Source organism: Hetaerina americana, unplaced genomic scaffold (genome assembly GCF_022747635.1).
Source record: "Hetaerina americana unplaced genomic scaffold, ioHetAmer1.1.p SCAF_106, whole genome shotgun sequence".
Lineage (NCBI taxonomy): Eukaryota > Metazoa > Arthropoda > Insecta > Odonata > Calopterygidae > Hetaerina > Hetaerina americana.
Window position 1 is genome coordinate 944082 of NW_027286137.1, and position 18508 is coordinate 962589.

Here is an 18508-nt window from a genome sequence, read left to right on the forward strand (position 1 = left end):
AATCACAAACAGAAAGAATTATTTCTAAAAATCCTGATAATAACCAAGAACCTTTTTTGAAATAAATATTGATAAATTTATATCATTGATGGGTACACTGTTTTTTTAATTAAAAGAGAATGATCTGGCAACGCACATTTCTTATAATTTGGCAACCCTGTCTAATTTGCCCAGTTACCCCATGTTAACGTCATTATTTATATAGGTACTGATTCGTTGAAATAACTAATTGCCGCAGAAAAGATATATTTCTGCACTGCAAAATTGTAATTCAGCTAATATTTGTGAATTACTATTTAATTGGAGCTACATTCCGTTAAACATGAGTGAAGCTAATACACAACCAGGCACTTCGACCGACAGAGTTCTTTCTTTCAAAGAAAAACAAGGCGAGCGAATGAAAAGGTTGAGGGACTTGCACACGAAACGGGTGAGTTGAATTCGAGGACCATATTTTGATCTTCATCTTAGTGAGTAATTTTGGAGATTCCTGGGTAATAGGCTGTTTGATGTTACTTCACGAAAATCCCTGTTTTGCTGAGGAATCGTCAGTAATTACCCGCTCTAGAATTAAGTTATCTGTGTCATTTTAATTTTTACAGAATGAAGCTCGACAGCTAAACCATAAGGAAGTTATAGAGGAAGATAAACGTAATAAACTTCCTTCCAACTGGGAAGCTCGCAAGCGACGTGCAGAATGGATCCTAGAGGACGAGCAAAAGAGAGAAGCAGCAGAGGCTGAGGTGCAAATTTTCTATTTTTAACTCATGTTTTCATATCTATTACAGTAATTTGGATATCCCCAAAAATAAACAATTCATTCAGTTGAATTTGACTAACTAATCATCCATATTTTCAGGGGGAAGACTATGACCGAGTTAAGTTATTAAATGTGGGGGCTGATGAAGCCGAACTGTTTGAGAGGAAGAAAAAAAAGAAGGCACCTGACCACGGTTTTGCTGATTATCAACAAGCCACTATTCGGTTAGTTTAATTTTATTTCATTCTTACGGTGAACTAGAGTACAACTTAATATATTTTCAAATCATTAGGAACAACTTATTCAAAAAAATACCCTGAGATTTAATTGTATATGTCATTACAATTACATTATGATTTATTATTCCAAAAATTCGTTCATTCTACCTGATATTAGCAATGCACCGGGACTAGGTGAGGTGAGGATGTACTTCGCCTTATTCCAATCTCAACAAGTAAAATTCACATATCATGGTCGATGGAACCCTGTCCTTACCCTGTGTTACTTATGGTGCCCTAAGAAAATCTCTGCTACCTGAATAATTACGCCGCGTAGCTGAAGATTAAGATGCCTCTGTACTTTCAAAAGCGTTTTAATTAATATGGAAGGAAGAGATTATTTGAGCTTATACTTAGTATTTATTAGGAAAAAAAATTGGACGAAGGACATAAATTGAATTTTTGCCTATTCAGAAGTAGAGTAAAACAACAGGATCTGAGGATCTTTGGATGATAATATATAAACCCACTTGCATAAATTCGAATTCTGTTAATGAAAAATAATATCAGAAAAAACTACATTGGCCGAGTTAAGTTTGGCTTTTGGGAGGGGAAGATTTGAAGGGATTTCAATGATTGAAACATTAATAGAGAAGAAGATCGAATGCAATCAATTTTTATGGATCATGGACAATAAAAGAGGCTTTCAAAAGAGTAGATCTCAAAGCTGATAGAATTATTTTGGAACCTAAGAGTGGACAGAAGGGGTCGGAAACTCATTCAAAATTTGTATATAAAGCAGATTACGTAAATGAGGGTATTAAAGGGAGAAGCAGTGATAGGAGTAAGACAGGGCTGTCCCTAATCACTGATGTTTTTTATATGTATGCTGAAGGAATGTGAAGATCTTGATCATAGTATGAAAGTGGGTAGCTAGGTGATTAATTCACATTATTAGGCTCTATAGGTAGGACACGAATTAATAACACAGGCAAGGGTTTGCAGTGGATATTGAGAAATATACAGCCATCAATGCAAGAAATATGGAAGTAGTAGTAGTAGTTTTGATGGGAGGCGACCGACAGCTAAGGTCATTTGCGCCATAGGGGAAGGACAGGAAAGGATGAAGGGTGGAGAGAAACCCGGCGTCGGCATTAGCCTACTCTTTACGAAAGGCGCCAAGGGGTCCGCGGCTTAACGTCCCATCCGACGGACGGCGTACTCACTCAAAGTGCCCTCCACAAAGCACCTCAAGTAGGGATCGAGATACCTCTGAAAAATATTCAACACCGCCGGGATTTGAACCCACGCCCTCAGGGTGGGAAGCCAGTACGTTAGCCCCCGCACCATCTCGATCCCCAAGAAATATGGAATAATGATTATTCACCAAACAATTAAAAAAATGTCTTAAAAGCATGTAATGTATCCATTGGATACCTATTAAAAGGTCAGTCTGCCATTTCAAATCTCTAAATTTTGAAATGTAATGCTCTTTTGATTTTTCCCACCAGAATACTGTGCAAAAATAAATGCTTAAGTCTTTGCTGAAGGGGCAACAAAAAAAATGGCTAGTTTCTTCAGCATTAAAATTGCCCGTCGCTGAAAACCCTTCCAACAATTAGGAAAGGAAGAAGTTATCCACTCTGATGGCATACCATGAGAAACATTTCCTCACCCACAAATTTCGAACCACACTTGAATATATGAAATTATTTTAGCTGTTACTTAGGAAAAGTTTTCATTTGTACAGGCAAAATGAAAAACAGGAATGCCGCAATTAATATTTATTATCGATTGATTACTGTGTGGCTAATGAAACCTGATGGTGATTTAATGATAATATTTTAACTTATAATACTATATTATTATTATATACTCATATATTTTTCTTACAGTAATTCTCATCCTTGACGTATTACACAATTTTATAAGACACCCAGTTGTGACTAACCCTCTTGGTGACTGGCTAGCTATATCTTGATCATTTGCAAATTTAACTGATTTTGTAAATTCCTAACCTACTCTCATATCTATCTGCAGTTTTCCTCATGCTTCATTTTCCATTGCCATCATTATAAGTGGAAAAGCAAGTATAATATTGGATAGCCTTGGCTTAGCCTCCTGACTACACTGACTCAATTGAAGTTCCAGTTTGATTTGAAATTGCAACTGTGCAGTCTGAGAAACAGATTTTGGGTACCCTTCAATCTAGTATATAATTTACTTATCCCACCAGTCTCTTCCTATTTTCTCTAGTATATTAGTTAATTCTACCATGGTCTTTCTGTTGAACACATTCTCATGATTAATTAATGAAACAAAAACATGTCTTTTTGTATGCCATTTTTCTTACTATCAATGACCTCTTTGATACCATGGCTGCATGTGTATTTTTTCCTTTTTTGGAACTAAATTGATCATCAGTATTATTCCCTCTTCTCCACCCGTCGATTACCCTCAGAAATACTTTGGCTGCATGTTAAATCAAACTTATTGTTCTATAAGCCCTGCATATGATTGCTTTTCCCTTTTATGGGATGGTAACTAATTTTGGTTGATTAAGGTACATTTTGTAATTCCACAATGAAATTTAATAGCCTACGACCATGGTTTTGATGATTAATGTCATCATCAGATGAGTAATACATTTTGGTGCAACATCTTTTATACTAAAGAGAGCAGGAAAAGGTGGTGGGAGGAAGTAGTGGGTAGGTAGGGTTGGGTGGGGGGAGGTCTTTCCCCAGAGGATAAGAGCCAAGGTTCTGGAATGTGAGGGTAGGAGGTAGGAAGAGCTAGCGCTTCCCAAGCTGGCTACCTGCAGTAGTGAAGGTTGGTTGAAGGATAAGGAAGCAGGGGAAAAACTGAGGATATGCAAAGGTAAGGTGGGTGGATAGTGAAAGATGGAGAGGCTGAGGAGAAGAAGAGCAGGAAGTGTACAACAGATCATTAAATATTTCACGGTTAGCATTTAAAGATTTCAAAATTTCCACATGCTCGAGAGTGTCTTGCTGGGGGCCTTTGCCTTCAAATTGCAATGTGTCTAGGGAGAAATCACTTCGGTGACTCTTGTCTAACAGGTGCTTTGGGAAGGTGGAATTTGAATGTGCAAGGTTATAAGAAGACATGTGTTCCTTCAGTCTCTCGTTGAACTTCTGTCCAGTCTGCTCAATACAGGTTACTGAGCATTCGCCCTGAAGTATATATACTACCTTGATCAAAAAGTTCACGGAATAACCACCGTGTGGCGCTCCCATCGTTCCGATTTGAGTTCTGTTTTTTTTGTTAAATTGGTACATCTGTTGTTGATATTCCCTTTAAATCTTAGTGTCATAACTTGACATTTGCAAAAGTTACGTAGCCAAGAGTACATCTATCTCTGTGTGTGTTGGCGATTTTTTACAATTTCAGAAATGGATTTAAATTTGCAACAACGAACTTGTATTAAATTTTGCGTAAAAACGGATTTAGTGGCGCACGGACGTTGGAAATGTTGGAAAAGTGTTTCGGCAACGATTCTCTAAAAAAAACGGTCGTTTACCAGTGGCACGAGCGGTTCAGAAGTGGTCGTGAGTCAATCGAAGATGATGAACGCAGTGGCAGACCATCGACATCGAAAGTCGGTGAAAAAATTGATAAAAAAAAAGAAATGTCGGTCAATAACCGCAAATTAACCATCAGAGAAATAGCGGAGGACTTGAACATTGCCTATGGATCCGCCCAAGACATTGTGGTTAATGATGTGGGTTTCCGTCGTGTAGCAGCAAAGTTGGTTCCAAAAGACCTCAATTTCATGCAAAAAAGAGACCGTGTTGACGTCGCAAAAGACATGATTTGCGAGGCTGAATCCGATCCCACATTCATCAAAAGGATCATTACTGGAGACGAGACGTGGGTTTATGAGTACGACACGCAATCCAGACATCAGGCAAGTGAATGGCGTTCACCAAATGAGCCGAGACCAAAAAAACCACGTTGTTTTCAGTCAAAAAAGAAGGCAATGCTGACGGTTTTCATGGATTACAACGGTGTAGTGCATCATGAATTTTTGCCAGAAGGCCAGACAGTAAACAAAGAGTATTATTTGGGCGTTATGAGACGTTTGCGTGAAGCAATTCGCCGAAAGAGACCAGAAATGTGGGCAGAAAACTCGTGGATTTTGCACCATGATAACGCACCGTCGCACAGTGCTATCATTATTCGTAATTTTTTGACGAAAAATGCAACAAATACCATCCAACAGCCACCGAATTCACCTGATTTGGCTCCCTGTGACTTCTTTCTGTTCAATCGAGTTAAAAAACCATTACGGGGAACGCGTTTTAGCAGCCGAGAGGAAGTAATGGAAAAATCGCAGGAAGCACTGATGGACATACCGAAAACCGACCGTAACTTTTGCAAATGTCAAGTTATGACACTAAGATTTAAAGGGAATATCAACAACAGATGTACCAATTTAACAAAAAAACAGAACTCAAATCGGAACGATGGGAGCGCCACACGGTGGCTATTCCGGGAACTTTTTGATCAAGGTAGTACACTGCTCCTTTCCAGCTTTGGGATAGTGTCCGTAGATTTGGAGAAAAAATTCCTTGTGTTCAAGTTGTTGTAGAAGGCAGTTCCAATATGGTGTCTCCAGAGGAACTTGGTGGCTAGGAGGGGCAATTTTCCTAGGTATAGAAATTTCCTCCATTTATCCGGACTGTCACTTAGGGGAGGGTTCTGTAAATGATTTGGATGGTCATTTAACTCAACTTATTCAACCAAAATGTCCAGCAAATTCCATGACTTTTCAGACTACAGGCCTGAATTAGAATCAAGTTCATTGGTTGAGCTTTAATTTCCATTAATATTCTATCAGGGCTCCTACCCATATTGGTGTAGTCTCGTAGTTGTCAGGATGTATAGCCATAGGTGTTTCCATCATTGTTGGGTAAATAATTGATGTAGCCTACTTAATATTGCCTATTGGTTCCTAAAAGACATGTTTGAGGCATTGCCTACCTAATAGTTTTTTTTAACATGATGCATCAGGAAATGGCTGCCTTGCCAAGGTCAGATGCCTTTGCAACCACCTCACTAAGGAACAGTTGAACATGGACTTCCTTTTATCTAACTCCTATTTTTTTGCCTTATCTGGCATTGGTAACCCAAGCAGGAGCAATTTTCATTGGTCCCACCAGCCCAAACCCAGGCATCATCAGAATATGTAATGTCTTTCTCCTCACAAAGATTGTAGTCCATGAGAAGGACTTGTCATTGAAAGATTGACGATTGCTTGAGTTTGTTCAATGCAACAAAGGAAAGTCTTGGTAGTCCCACTCTCTTATGGTGAAGGGACGTACATGTCTTCAAGGCCATCAACCTATCTGAATAATTAATGTTTAGAGTAATGTAACACCTATGTTTTAAGGTACTCCAATGCTTTAACATCTGGCTGAGTAACAGTTTCATTGGCATTACAATCAGCATCTTCATGTCCAAATTGGATCTGAAGATGCTGACTACTAAATGAAATTAGAAGGGACAGGGAAAGTAAGTTTGTGTGATAATCCACAGTGGTTGGTTGATAGAAAATATTGATGATAACTTTTGGAAAGTCTGGAGAAAACTTGCTGTTAAGAACTGGTAGATCGATAAATCCAGTTACCAGTATCAATTTGTTTCATCCAAAGAATTTTTCAAGGATTCATTTTCTAAGGAAGGAAAAATATTTCTTGACATCTATTATTTCATGTGAAACATTTTGTGCCTGAGGATTAAAGATGCATTGAAAGTTGTGGGAAATATAAAGCATGGTACCTGAATTATTTTATTTACCAAATTTCACAGTTAATTGAATGCATGAATGTAAGCATAGGATACTGTGAAAGAAATTAGTAAAAGAGAGTATGTCACCTGAAAAAATTAAAATCTTAATTTTTTACTCAACATAACCTGAAAGAGTTTGGCATGAATCCAAGTGGCATATATATGTTTAAACATTTATTTTTCAGGCAGTACAACAGACTAGCAAAGAATATAAAGCCAAATATGGAAATGTATGAAAAGCAGAAAAATAAAGTGGGAGAGAAAGCATTTTATGCAGAAGAAAGTCAAATTCTCCAAGGACTCCATAAGGACAGCAAGGAAGGAATAGATAATATGGTGAAAGATTTAGAAAAACAGTGAGTACTATTCCATTGCTTTTAAGCCAAAAATGAAATGTACAATGATAATAATAATGATAATTTCTGAACTTTAATACCAACTTTACTAAATTTCTTTACAGAATTAACAAGCGAGAGAAGTACAGCCGACGAAGAATGCACAATGATGATGCTGACATAGATTATATCAATGAAAGAAACATGAAGTTCAATGCAAAATTGGAGAGATTTTATGGTGAATACACTACTGAAATAAAACAGAATCTTGAAAGAGGAACTGCTGTGTGAAGGTTAATCATCAAGTGTCACCATATGTACTTGACTGTGAGTCACAAATGTAAACTTAATGCATTTATATATTACTGTTGATTTAATTTTTAGTGTTTTTAATGAAAATTGATAAAATGTGACAAATCTAATTATCATGCAGTTTTTGTGTATTGATTGTGCAAAATATTTCTGTATCTAAATATTTATTGGTATAATTTACCACTGTTTAGTTTGTTATTTTTTTATTTAACTATTTCTATGTGAAGAATTATAAAGTAATAAGTTTGATCATTCTATTCTAATTTTTGAGTGATGTGATTATAATGGAATGGCCATGAATAAATAGTACAAAGAATTGTCTATTAAGAAGCTACTGCTTTGAAATCTTTGTTTACTTTACTCAGAAATATATTTTCCATTCTGATCACTTGATTATGTTATGGAAGGAAAACATTTAGTTAAGGTAATCATTGGGGCATTTGTGGCTTCATGTATTTCATATATTTTTAGCCTTTTCTAGTGGTCCACTGGAGTTAAATTTGGGTCAATCATGAGGAAGTACAAATCAGATAATGTAGAATGTTCTTCAAAATGGAGAAATCATTTTTTTCATTCCATGTCACTTATTATCTCTTAAAAGTCACATGAAAAAAAATTGTACATTTATTTATTTATTCAGTATAAGTCCGAAAACAGCACATTTAGGCCTTTACATCGAACTATTAACAACGATAACAATGTCACATTTACAAACACCCAAGCCCTAGATGGAGGGAAACTCACCCAGGCGGGAATCGAACCCGCGACCCTTGGAATGGCAGACGAGGACGTTACCCCGCCGCCACCGGGGCCGGCAAATTTTGAATTGTTCAGTAAAAAATTACCTTGGATCCAAAGTTTAACTTCTTACTCTGTGAGGAAGGGTTTAAATCTTAGCTTAGAAAAGTTCTCGATATGGAACTGTCATACTGAATACCCATTTCAATCCACAGCCTTTACCAACTGTAGTTAATTGGACATTTTTCATGATTTTTCCAGCTAAAAGTGTTGTTCAATATAATGAATGGGAATTTTTTTAACTGCATACCTTTACTCATTTTTCAAGTTTTGATGGTCCTTCTCAAGGTAGAATCATTGGTTTGGGAGGATCAGGATGGTGTGAAGGCTAAAATACTAACTTCCCACCCAGGGGTGGGAAGCTGGGTTCGAATCCAGGTGGTGGCAAATATTGTTCAGTGGTATCCTAATCCCTACTTGAGGTGCTTTGTGGAAGGTACTGTGAGTGAGTACGCTATCCGGCGGTTGGGACATTAAGCTGCAGATCCCTTGGCGCCTCTCTTTAATAGTAGGCTAATGCTGATGCTGGGTTTCCCTCCACCGTAATCCTTTCCTGTCCACAGCTGTCGACTGCCTCTCCTAAAACTAGGATTGTATATGAATGAATTGTATATTCATTACAGCCTGGTAGTAGCTTGACCAAGATCTTTTCATTTGAATATTGATAGAATGCCTATTACATAATTGAAACAGCACATAATAAATGTGCCCAATATGTAAGTAGTTGTTTGTCAAGGAAAATGAAGAGAAAAACTGTATAACAAGAAATGGTAAAATTGAGCTAGTGGATGGTTTAATATCTTGGCAGAATTATGCGAAAGATGGTAAGATGTATTTATTGATTACAAGTTTGTTGACTGCATGTGCTGTATATGAAAATTGGTCAGTTGAAAGTTCCTGGTCTTTAGATGTATGGAAATGCAGCCAGAGATGGGGAGGAAGATTGGAGGGGGAAGGCATATCTTTCCCTCAATTCAGGAAACTTAAAGACAAGGGTGGTCAACATTCACTTTCACCCACACACACTTTTCACCATAGTTCTGTGGAATTGAATAGCCTGGGCCAAAAAAGGGTCTCTGTGCATGCACCAGGAACTGAAAACCGAACTATAGTGGGTGTTTCCCGAATGAAAATGAAAGTTTCTGTACAAAATTGTACTCCTACCAACATTATTGTTTGTGTGGATGAGTTTCTAGTGTTTTTGGGGGGAATATTATTATTAAAAATACACATGTTCTGATAGTGTCAGGTGGCACACAAGTCCCTAGTAATCACAAAAGATAATAGATAAAATCAGTCAGTAAAACAAAAGTACACTTAAAGGAAACTTCCAAACACAAATCTCTGTAACAAAACAAGAGAATCCCCATCTCATTTACATCAATTAATCAGCAAGAAAAAAAAGATAAATTTAAAAAAATTAAGCTATTACATATAATACAATACACCACCCATCAATCAAATTATTACATATATTCCTTAGATATTTTCTTAAAAGTATACACTGTTAGGAAAAGGCTTGAATAGTTTTGCAGTTAAGGTGTTCCTATCAACAATTGTTTTATTTAGAAAAGAATTTTTTTTAAATTCGTTCTTTGTGCCCAGCTAGGAGAATAGTTATCATCTGTCCAGAGGAATTTGAATTAAAAATCCAACAGCAGTTATTTTAAAATAATGTATTTTATATCATTTAATATGCATCTTTTTTCCAGCATATAATGGCTCAAAAATCACCCATGCGTCCTCCATGCATAGACTCTGTAGGCTGGTTTACCTGAGTATGCCCTACAGAAATGGAGATGCACCTTTTATGCCATCAAATACTGTACTTTCTTTTGACCCCATGTGCCCAGAAAAATCTGTTGAAATGTTCTTTTGACAACTAGGAGGTTAACATGTTAAAAGTAATAAAAAGGAATACCTTTCATTGATGAACCATGTATTTAGCAAAAATACAAAGAAGCCTTTTTTCCATATTTTTTAAACCTGAAGTTGAGCAATATTTTTGTTGGATCCACTCAATTTGTTTTCACGGTAAAAATTGGATTAAGATTTAACCAAGAAAAGTTTTCTCTGACAAAATTGTTAAGAGTATCTTCACAATAAAATATGCCCTGAAGTCTTTGGAAATTTCGTTTACCTTTTCACAGCAATGAATATCCCATTGAGATGCTCACCAGTAGCATTGACCTTTGTCCGATCTGTACAACAAGAGGCATATGGCTGAACAAGAAAGATGAGCAGAGAATAATAAGTAGGCTATTTGCTGAGTTTTCTCTCATTCCATATGGTATACCATAGTGCAGAATTGGCATTGAAGTCTTGCAGTAAGAACAACTGTTTTACTTTCATCTTGAATTGGGCATAACGTGATAAGGGGGTGTAGAGTCAACGCAGGATTTTCCGAGTAGTTTTGTTCCAATGGAGATATAAAGGATTCCAAGATTAAAGAACGATTCAGAATCTTTCACAATCCTATGAAGTGAAGTCTGAGGGTTGGAGTATTCCTTCGAAAAAATGTCAACACTATCATTTATACTTTAAATTTCTCATCAATGTTGTTGGCATTGTCTTCAAGCTGTGTAGCAACATTGGAGGAGCTCCAGGCTTTTACATAATAAAACTTATACACAGGTTCCACAGATTGCCTGGCTATAATCAGAGTGAGAGCTGTTTGATAGTAATATTATGTAGCTGGAATGCCCACTTAATCATGTTGGCATATCCTTATAGTGATAAAGGGCCATCCTAAAATTATCAAAGACCTATTTGGCTTATTTTTTTAACCTTCCCAACATCCTCGTTAGGATCCATATGATATGAACTCCCCTTCCTCTCCCATCTTATGTAATTATCTATTCTATCATCAATATCAAGCAAGCAGCTTTCCCTGAAAAAAAGCATATGTAGGTTTGACAAAAGCATTTTTAGCCAGATACTAATCAGTTCCATTAAGTGTTCGTACTGAAAAAGTGCACTACTTAGGAAGGCAGCTTACTTAAGTGTTTTTCAACACATGAAGTGAAACAAATTTCAAAACTCTTATCAATGGTTCCATGATTCTGAAAGGACCATTTCAAGAACAACAAAGCTTTTGGGATCATCATGTCTCACAGAGGAGGGCAATGTTGGGGATGTCTTTATTTCTGACTAATAACTCAATAAAGAGCCATGTATTGTCATGGTTATCAGAGATGATGTTATTTTCTGGAATCATTTAATATGTTCACTTGCGTATTCAGTTAGTATGATGCACAATGGACAACATAACTTTCTCATATTTTGTTTACACCCAATTACAATTAATTTACAATTATGTCCTTGTCAGCCATAGCGTAAAACTCATCTTGACACTTGCTCACACATTTCTCTAGTTCTATTGCTGTTGTAATCATAATAGTGTCAAGGACAGAAAGCTCCTCCGGAGCACTTTCTTGTCTTTCAGAGAACACTAGCCGAAGGACAGATGCTCATTCCCATATATAAGCTGGTCGATCAGTCTGGAATTAAGTCGTATGGCTAGTATGCATATTCTGTCATCTATGTTAATAGCCCCTCATATATCAATAAAGTCAAGGGAAAGAAGAATGCAAGGATAGGTTGGCAGGGGAAATATTTAACGAAGCAAAATCAAAAAGAAATTTAGCTAATGGTACCAAAAGCTACTCAAGAGAGGGCATAATTCTGAGAATGGTGAAAAAGACCATATAATAGATAAAATCATGGCATTTATTCACATAGATAACAGTATGGAGATGAGTTATCAACGAAGAATATACATGTATGTTAGAAATATTTACATCTGCGAATAGAAAATTTTACCGATTATGACTGAGACAATGAAAAAATAAGGTGTGGAAATGTATTATGTGCATATATACATGAAATGCATTGCATGCATACATACTACATACATTGTCAGCACCAAAGTATTCTCACATAGGGGGTTTCATAACATTGAAAGTAACTTAGAAATTTCACCTTAGAACAGGTTTGTTTCTCCCATATGATATTTAACTTTCTTATTTCTACATGTTGAAAAAAAGTCTGAACATAAATAATATGGGTATGAATATTATATGTACAACGATGAGAGTGCTGATAACAACAAGATTTGCCATGGGTCAGTGTGTGAATGATTAAATCTTTGGGCCATCCAGGTCACAAAAGGCTCTTGGTTCTTGAGCAGAAGCCATTCTCCTCTGACAGTCTGAAATTTCTATCACAACATTTTTCATCTTGACTTCATTCTCCACTCTCATCCTCTCTAGTCTCAATACTTCTCTCTGGAATTCTAACCTCTCTTTCTGTATAGTTAATATATCTCTTTGGCCCTCGGCGATTGTTGCGATACCATTAGCAATTACCTGTGAAACATGAAGCAGAAAATTTGGCTAAGAAAATGAGGTGTCCATGTTTTTATGTTTAAAACAGTTATAACTTCTAAAATAGTACCTTCATTAGATCAAGGCTTTCAGCCCTGTATGATTCCAGTTTGGATAGAATATCATCCAATCTATCATTGGTGAGAATAACCTTTGCTTTGTCTGAAATGATACAAAATAACTACAGCATTTTTTGTCAAAAAAGTCATGCACAGCCATATATGTCATCAGTTCATGCATAAATTCATTATACATAAAACATCAATATGTACATAAAAAAATTATGGCAAATCAGGTTTCTCATCCAAAAACTCTATCACCAAGTATAAAAAGGTTTTGAAGCAGTCATTAGAAGAGGGTTAATTTAAAATTTGACTGTGACATATTATGATGATTTTTACCTAATTTATTAAGATTTTTCCCAATCATATGATCCATTGATGTCTGTATTGTGACATGTTCAGAATTAAATCTCAATATTTTACCAGATAATTACCAATGGTCACTGGTTTCCAATTTTTTTAATTGAAGGCACCTAAAATGGGTACACCTTCCCACAATCCAAATTAGTATAATAAGTACCTAATCTGCAGTCATGGTCTGTAGACATATACCAATTCTGAAAGAGATTCCATGCTCCATGTTATGCATTTCATGATAATAACGAGTTTGTTGGAAAAGTTAATCTAATTTGTTAATAATAATAATACGAGGGTGGTACAATAAGTCCTTAGAAAATCCAAGAGATGCCGCTTGTAGAATCGAAAATGAATTTTTTCCATTGAATAACACTCCTAACTAGTCAGCTGTTAAAGTTTCAGCTACATCAATCATAAGTTTCATTGCTGTCATCGATTGAAGTAAGCAACTTTAATTTGTCTATAGAAATGAGTTTCGAGCAGTGATTAAACACTTGTATTTGAATTGGTTGACGCCGAAAGAAATCAAAGCTGAGTTGGATGAAGTTCATGGCACATCTGCTCCTGTTTTTGCAACTGTTGACAATTGGGTGATTAAGTTTAAACGTGGTCGCACATCCACAAAAGATGAATGCAGATCTGGACGCCCTGTGGAAGTGTCTACCGCTGAAATGATTGACAAAATCCACGATATGATTTTAAGTGGTCGAAGACTCAAAGAGCTGGAAATAGTAGAAGCCATAGGTTTATCACAAGGTACAGTAGCTTCAATTTTGCATGAAAAATTGGGCGTGAAAAAAATCTCGGCAAGATGGGTGCTGCGTTTACTCACAGCAGAGAATAAATGCAATCGTGAGGTCAATTCTGAGGTTATTTTGATGATTTTCTGTCGCAATCCTGATGAGTTTCTGCATCGATATATAACTGTTGATGAAACAAGGATACACCACTACACTCCAGAGACAAAGCAACAGTCAAATCAGTGGATTTTTGAAGGTGAACGGGCTCCGAAGAAGGCAAAGGCGGTCAAGTCGGCCGGTAAGGTTATGGCCACGGTCTTTTGGGATGCTCGTGGAATCATCTGCATTGAGTACTTGAAAAAGGGAACAACGATTACAGGAGAGTATTATGCGTTATTATTGGAACGACTGAGCAAAGAAATCAAGGAAAAGTGTCCTCATCTGAAAAAGATTCTCTTTCATCAAGACAATGCACGGGTGCACACCTGCGATGGCCAAAATTATGGAATTAAAGTTCCAATTCTTACAACATCCACCGTATTCACCAGATTTGGCCCCCAGTGACTATTTCTTATTTCCAGACTTGAAGAAATGGCTTGGCAGACGAAGGGTTACGTCTAACGAGGAAGTAATGGATCAAACAAATGCCTATTTTGAGGAGCTTCCAAAATCCTACATTTTAGATGGCTTAAAAAACTTGGAAAACCCTTGGACAAATGTATAGAGTTGAAAGGAGATTATGTTGAAAAATAAAAAAAAGCCCAAAAAGTGGTGAAAAGGACTTATTGTACTACCCTCATATTTTATTTTTCTGCAGGTCACATTATAAATATGGTTATAACCCATTGCCCTATAAAATCTCAATAGAATTTTATTTCAATAATCAAAATTTAAGTGAGGTCTGAGAATTGCATCGTTGTTGAAGGATTCAAGAGAATATGTAGTAAAGAAGTAGCAATAGAATGCTAAAAAAACTGAGTGTAAACATAGCATGGTGAGTAAATGGAGTATTGACTGTCTGGTTTGAAATACAGAGTGATATGAAAAAAGGATCAACAATGGTCAATGTTTACACAGATGTGTTAGGGATTGATGCATGGAAATAAATGCCCATTCTCCAATATGTTAATAATGCAGAATTGCTGACATATACTGTACGGATCTACAGGGAGACCTTTCTAACTTAATTGTGGAGGGTATACAGGTCCAAAATGAATATAGTTGTATTTGATAAGGAGAATGGCAAGAAGAGTGATGGCTAAGTGACAGTAAATGGTAAAATGTTTTTGCATACGTAAGGTTATATTAAGTGATCATTGAGGTTTGCAAATCCAGCAGATTGAACAATTTAACTTAAAATTGATCACTTAATTTGCGAGAATAGAGGAGAGGACAAGGAGTGGAGGAAATTAATAAAAGGGTGGAAGCCCCATGAAACTACGAAAAAATCAGGGTTTTTATTAGACTGCCTACACTTAAAAGGAACTTGTGAAGAATAAGAACATTGTGTGTAAAGTTACATTTTTATGATTTTTACCTTTCAGTTTAATTTCATTATGTGTTTGTGCTCCCATTGGAGTGTGCTCCTCAGCTCGGATGATAATTTGATTGGTAATGAGAATAAGGTATATTGAAAAACTGGTTAAAATAACTTATTTACCTCTCCCTCAGCCTTTATGCTTCCCTTTAACTTGGTCCAAAAACTGATAATAATATTCTCTTCTGACCTATGCTGTTTACAGAATGCACAACAAAAAAAAGTGTCCTAAGTTCAAAAGAAAATGCCAATGTTGCCTCTTTATTATTATTCCAAAGTAGCTGAGACTGAATGTTAAAATATTATGTTCAAAAGTTACATTTAGCAACCATCCTTTAACTTCTCCCACTTCATCATCTTTTTTACTTCGAAATTTTTAGACTTGAGCACTGCTTTCAAATTTTAGCAGCAGAAAATCCATTTCAATCGTATCTGGCTCAACCTTGTAAACTAGCATCTTGAGGAATCAGAGAACTTTTAAAATTCACCAAATATTTATTTATATGGTACTATCGGTTTCCCCACCTACTACAGTACAGCATTAATAAATTTTACAAAATTTGTCTTATCCCTGGCCAGAAAAGTCATTAAACCCATTGACTCTTCTTTGGGTGATTTTACTCAGTTTTATTCCCTTTAATATGCATAATGATGTGAGTAAAGTTCATTGTGTGCAATAGCTTCTATAAGGAGACTTGTGTGTAAGGCTCATAGGAGCATGACATAGATAGATAAACATCTTTATCCGGGCAAAATTGGGATCAAATCTATACTCTCTATCTACATAGAGGTAATGGAGTATAGTGGTTGTGTTCATGACAGCAAAAGAATTTTTTTTTAACAGTTAGCCATATCATTAAGGTTTTGTTAACTTGATACTGCAGATGAAAAGTTCAACCCTTAAATAACAATTTGGTAAGTTAAAATCAATTTTTATTCTTTAAATTTTAACAGAGAAGGTCATTGGACATTTTCTCAAACCAAAATAACAGTAAAAGATTTATTGTTTCCTAAACACACCTGGCCAACTCCAAATAGTTAAATAACCATTGGAGTCCTCATTCCATTGGTGGTGGTGGCTTGTGTGTTAAAGTTTTGGTGTCACCCATAGGCCATCAGCACCAATGGAATGGTTAAGCCATCCAGAAATGGGGAAATGATCCGCCTGAGGTCACACAATTTTGGCATTATAAGAATATATCATCTTTCGTCTACTTTGCTTACTTAGATAGTCTTTCATTTAATGATTGCGAGTGTATGAGTGCTGTACTGAACACATGGATATTTGATGAAGTGAATCTTAGTAATGTCCAATAGCAAGGCCACTAGACCTAAACCCAAATTTCCATGGGGTTTAATACATAACATCAACATTAATCCAAACCAGTAATAATCCTTCTAGTTCCTAGCAATTACTATAAAGACAAGGAATCACAGTCAATTCTAAATATTCCTATCCCGTCAATCTTATGCTTGCCATACCATCAGGTTTTTTTGAAATCACAGTTTGTTGTGGGATGCTTGTGGATCTCATTGTGGCCCGAGTAAGAAACTGCTGAAATGTAGGTGTTTTGGACACTGATAGCTCTGTGGCAACATTTCCACCACTGGATACACATTTCACTCTCACTGAAATAAAATAAAACATGACGTTTTTACATGTACATTCGTCATATTAATCAAACTGTCCCACATTATAACAATTAAATTTTCCCTTAACAGAAAGTGTTAAATCTAACAGCAAATCAATATTTTTTTAAATATGCAAATATTAAGAATATTATGTTCAACAATAATTATTTCATATCCAAAAAGTAACTTGGAGTAACCAACTTTACTCTTAAAAGAAAACTTACAAATGCCCTTATAGAAAACAAAAATATTACAATTGTTCAAAAAATTCAAATTCATTATAAATTTTTCCGCCAACTCATATGTAGGCCGATCAGTTTAAATACACACGAGGGAAAATACATTGATGGTGTACCTGGCAGCGAGGTTTCAAAGTTAGGTGGTGGCTTATGTGCAGGCGCAGTAGTTGTTGCTCCGATAATTTCAAGCACCCTTTGCTCTAAATTGGACAGGCTTGCATATCCATCCTAAAAAATAGAATTTATAATAAAGTGGCAACGCTGGAAAATTAAAATAATTATTGGAAATAGGCGATTTCTAACCTCATCATAACCCGTCGTTGACCTCTCGGCAAGAAGACGCGCATTCTTCGCTCGAGTTTTGGCCCTTAGGTCTTTCCAAGCCTGCATTAATTAAATGTTTAAATAATACCTTAGATTGATGCTTAAGTTGGAAAGCACAAAATACTGAGTTTCATTTCGGCAGCGAAAACAAAAAATCTCACAAGTGGGGCTAAATGAAAATCCGCAACCTTCAAATGTTCACCTCGGTCCGGCACCCTTCTGATAATAAAAAAGTGAAGAAAATGCCAAGAGGAGCCACAAACTCACCCTCCTCCATTGCTCCAAAGTCTTCGGTGCTCCATGCATGTCAAGGAGGCCTTTCAGTTCGTTCCACATTTTAGTCATAATCGTCTTCCTTTCAGGAGATTCATATCTACCACATGCGAAGTCTTGGTGCGTTTCCATGAAATCGACCAAAATTGCCGCTTGCTTTTTGGTCATTTTTACACATCGTTTCGCGACTCTTAGTAAAAATATGAAGAACAATTCTGACACATTGTAAACTAAGCTGAATTCAATTACCACTAGTCAATACACTGGGCATACTTACAAATTGCCATCGTTAGGATCCATTATGTTGAATTTTATAACTTCTGTTTACACCTCCAATTTTTTCGTGTAGTATCATACAATATCGGTCATTTCGGGAGCTAAGACAGAGTAACCTACTTGCTATTCTTCCTGAGCTAGTTATTTCACTCGCAATATACCAGTAGCTAAAGTTTTCACCCGAGCTAGTTATTTCTTCCCAAGCTAGTTATTTCACTCGCAGTATTCTGGTAGCTAAAGTTTTCACCCGTCATGGGGGGTTGCTATTTTGAGCATGAAAAATTGTGTTTTACATTCACCCGCAAAGGACGGCCAAAACCGGTCAAACAATCGAGTACTTGAATATCCGTAATGACACATTGTCATATATTGAGCTAGCGTTAACCGAGGTGAAATATTTAGCCAGCTCCGCGCACTTTTAGAGCAAACATTATATTCGATGACAGCGGCAC

At 36.3% G+C, this 18508-nt stretch overlaps 2 protein-coding genes across 2 annotated transcripts; one reads left to right on the plus strand and one right to left on the minus strand.

Annotated features, from left to right (window-relative positions):
• Positions 1-134: 134 nt before the first annotated feature.
• On the plus strand, positions 135-8064 carry LOC139700675 (pre-mRNA-splicing factor SYF2). Its single transcript, XM_071599137.1, has 5 exons — positions 135-430; positions 603-743; positions 860-984; positions 6972-7142; positions 7247-8064. The coding sequence occupies exons 1-5, from the start codon at positions 323-325 to the stop codon at positions 7410-7412; spliced, it is 711 nt and encodes a 236-aa protein (XP_071455238.1). The 5' UTR covers positions 135-322; the 3' UTR covers positions 7413-8064.
• Positions 8065-11481: 3417 nt separating this feature from the next.
• LOC139700677 (uncharacterized) lies at positions 11482-18459 on the minus strand. The gene is made up of 7 exons (XM_071599139.1): positions 18058-18459; positions 17775-17970; positions 17487-17567; positions 17300-17411; positions 16795-16941; positions 12687-12778; positions 11482-12598 (listed from the first exon to the last, which is right to left on the minus strand). Exons 1-7 carry the CDS (start codon positions 18078-18080, stop codon positions 12371-12373), a joined length of 879 nt encoding a protein of 292 aa, XP_071455240.1. The 5' UTR covers positions 18081-18459; the 3' UTR covers positions 11482-12370.
• Between the last annotated feature and the right edge of the window lie 49 nt (positions 18460-18508).

Excerpts from the sequence above, each read along its gene's own strand:
- LOC139700675 (XM_071599137.1), top strand. The coding sequence starts at position 323 with ATGAGTGAAGCTAATACACAACCAGGCACTTCGACCGACAGAGTTCTT. Across the intron at positions 985-6,971 it reads TATCAACAAGCCACTATTCG|GCAGTACAACAGACTAGCAA; the intron begins GTTAGTTTAATT and ends TTTATTTTTCAG. Across the intron at positions 7,143-7,246 it reads GTGAAAGATTTAGAAAAACA|AATTAACAAGCGAGAGAAGT; the intron begins GTGAGTACTATT and ends ATTTCTTTACAG.
- LOC139700677 (XM_071599139.1), bottom strand. The coding sequence starts at position 18,080 with ATGGATCCTAACGATGGCAATTT. Across the intron at positions 17,412-17,486 it reads CAACGACGGGTTATGATGAG|GATGGATATGCAAGCCTGTC; the intron begins GTTAGAAATCGC and ends TCTATTTTTTAG. Across the intron at positions 12,779-16,794 it reads GATTTCAAAAAAACCTGATG|ACAAAGCAAAGGTTATTCTC; the intron begins GTATGGCAAGCA and ends GTATCATTTCAG.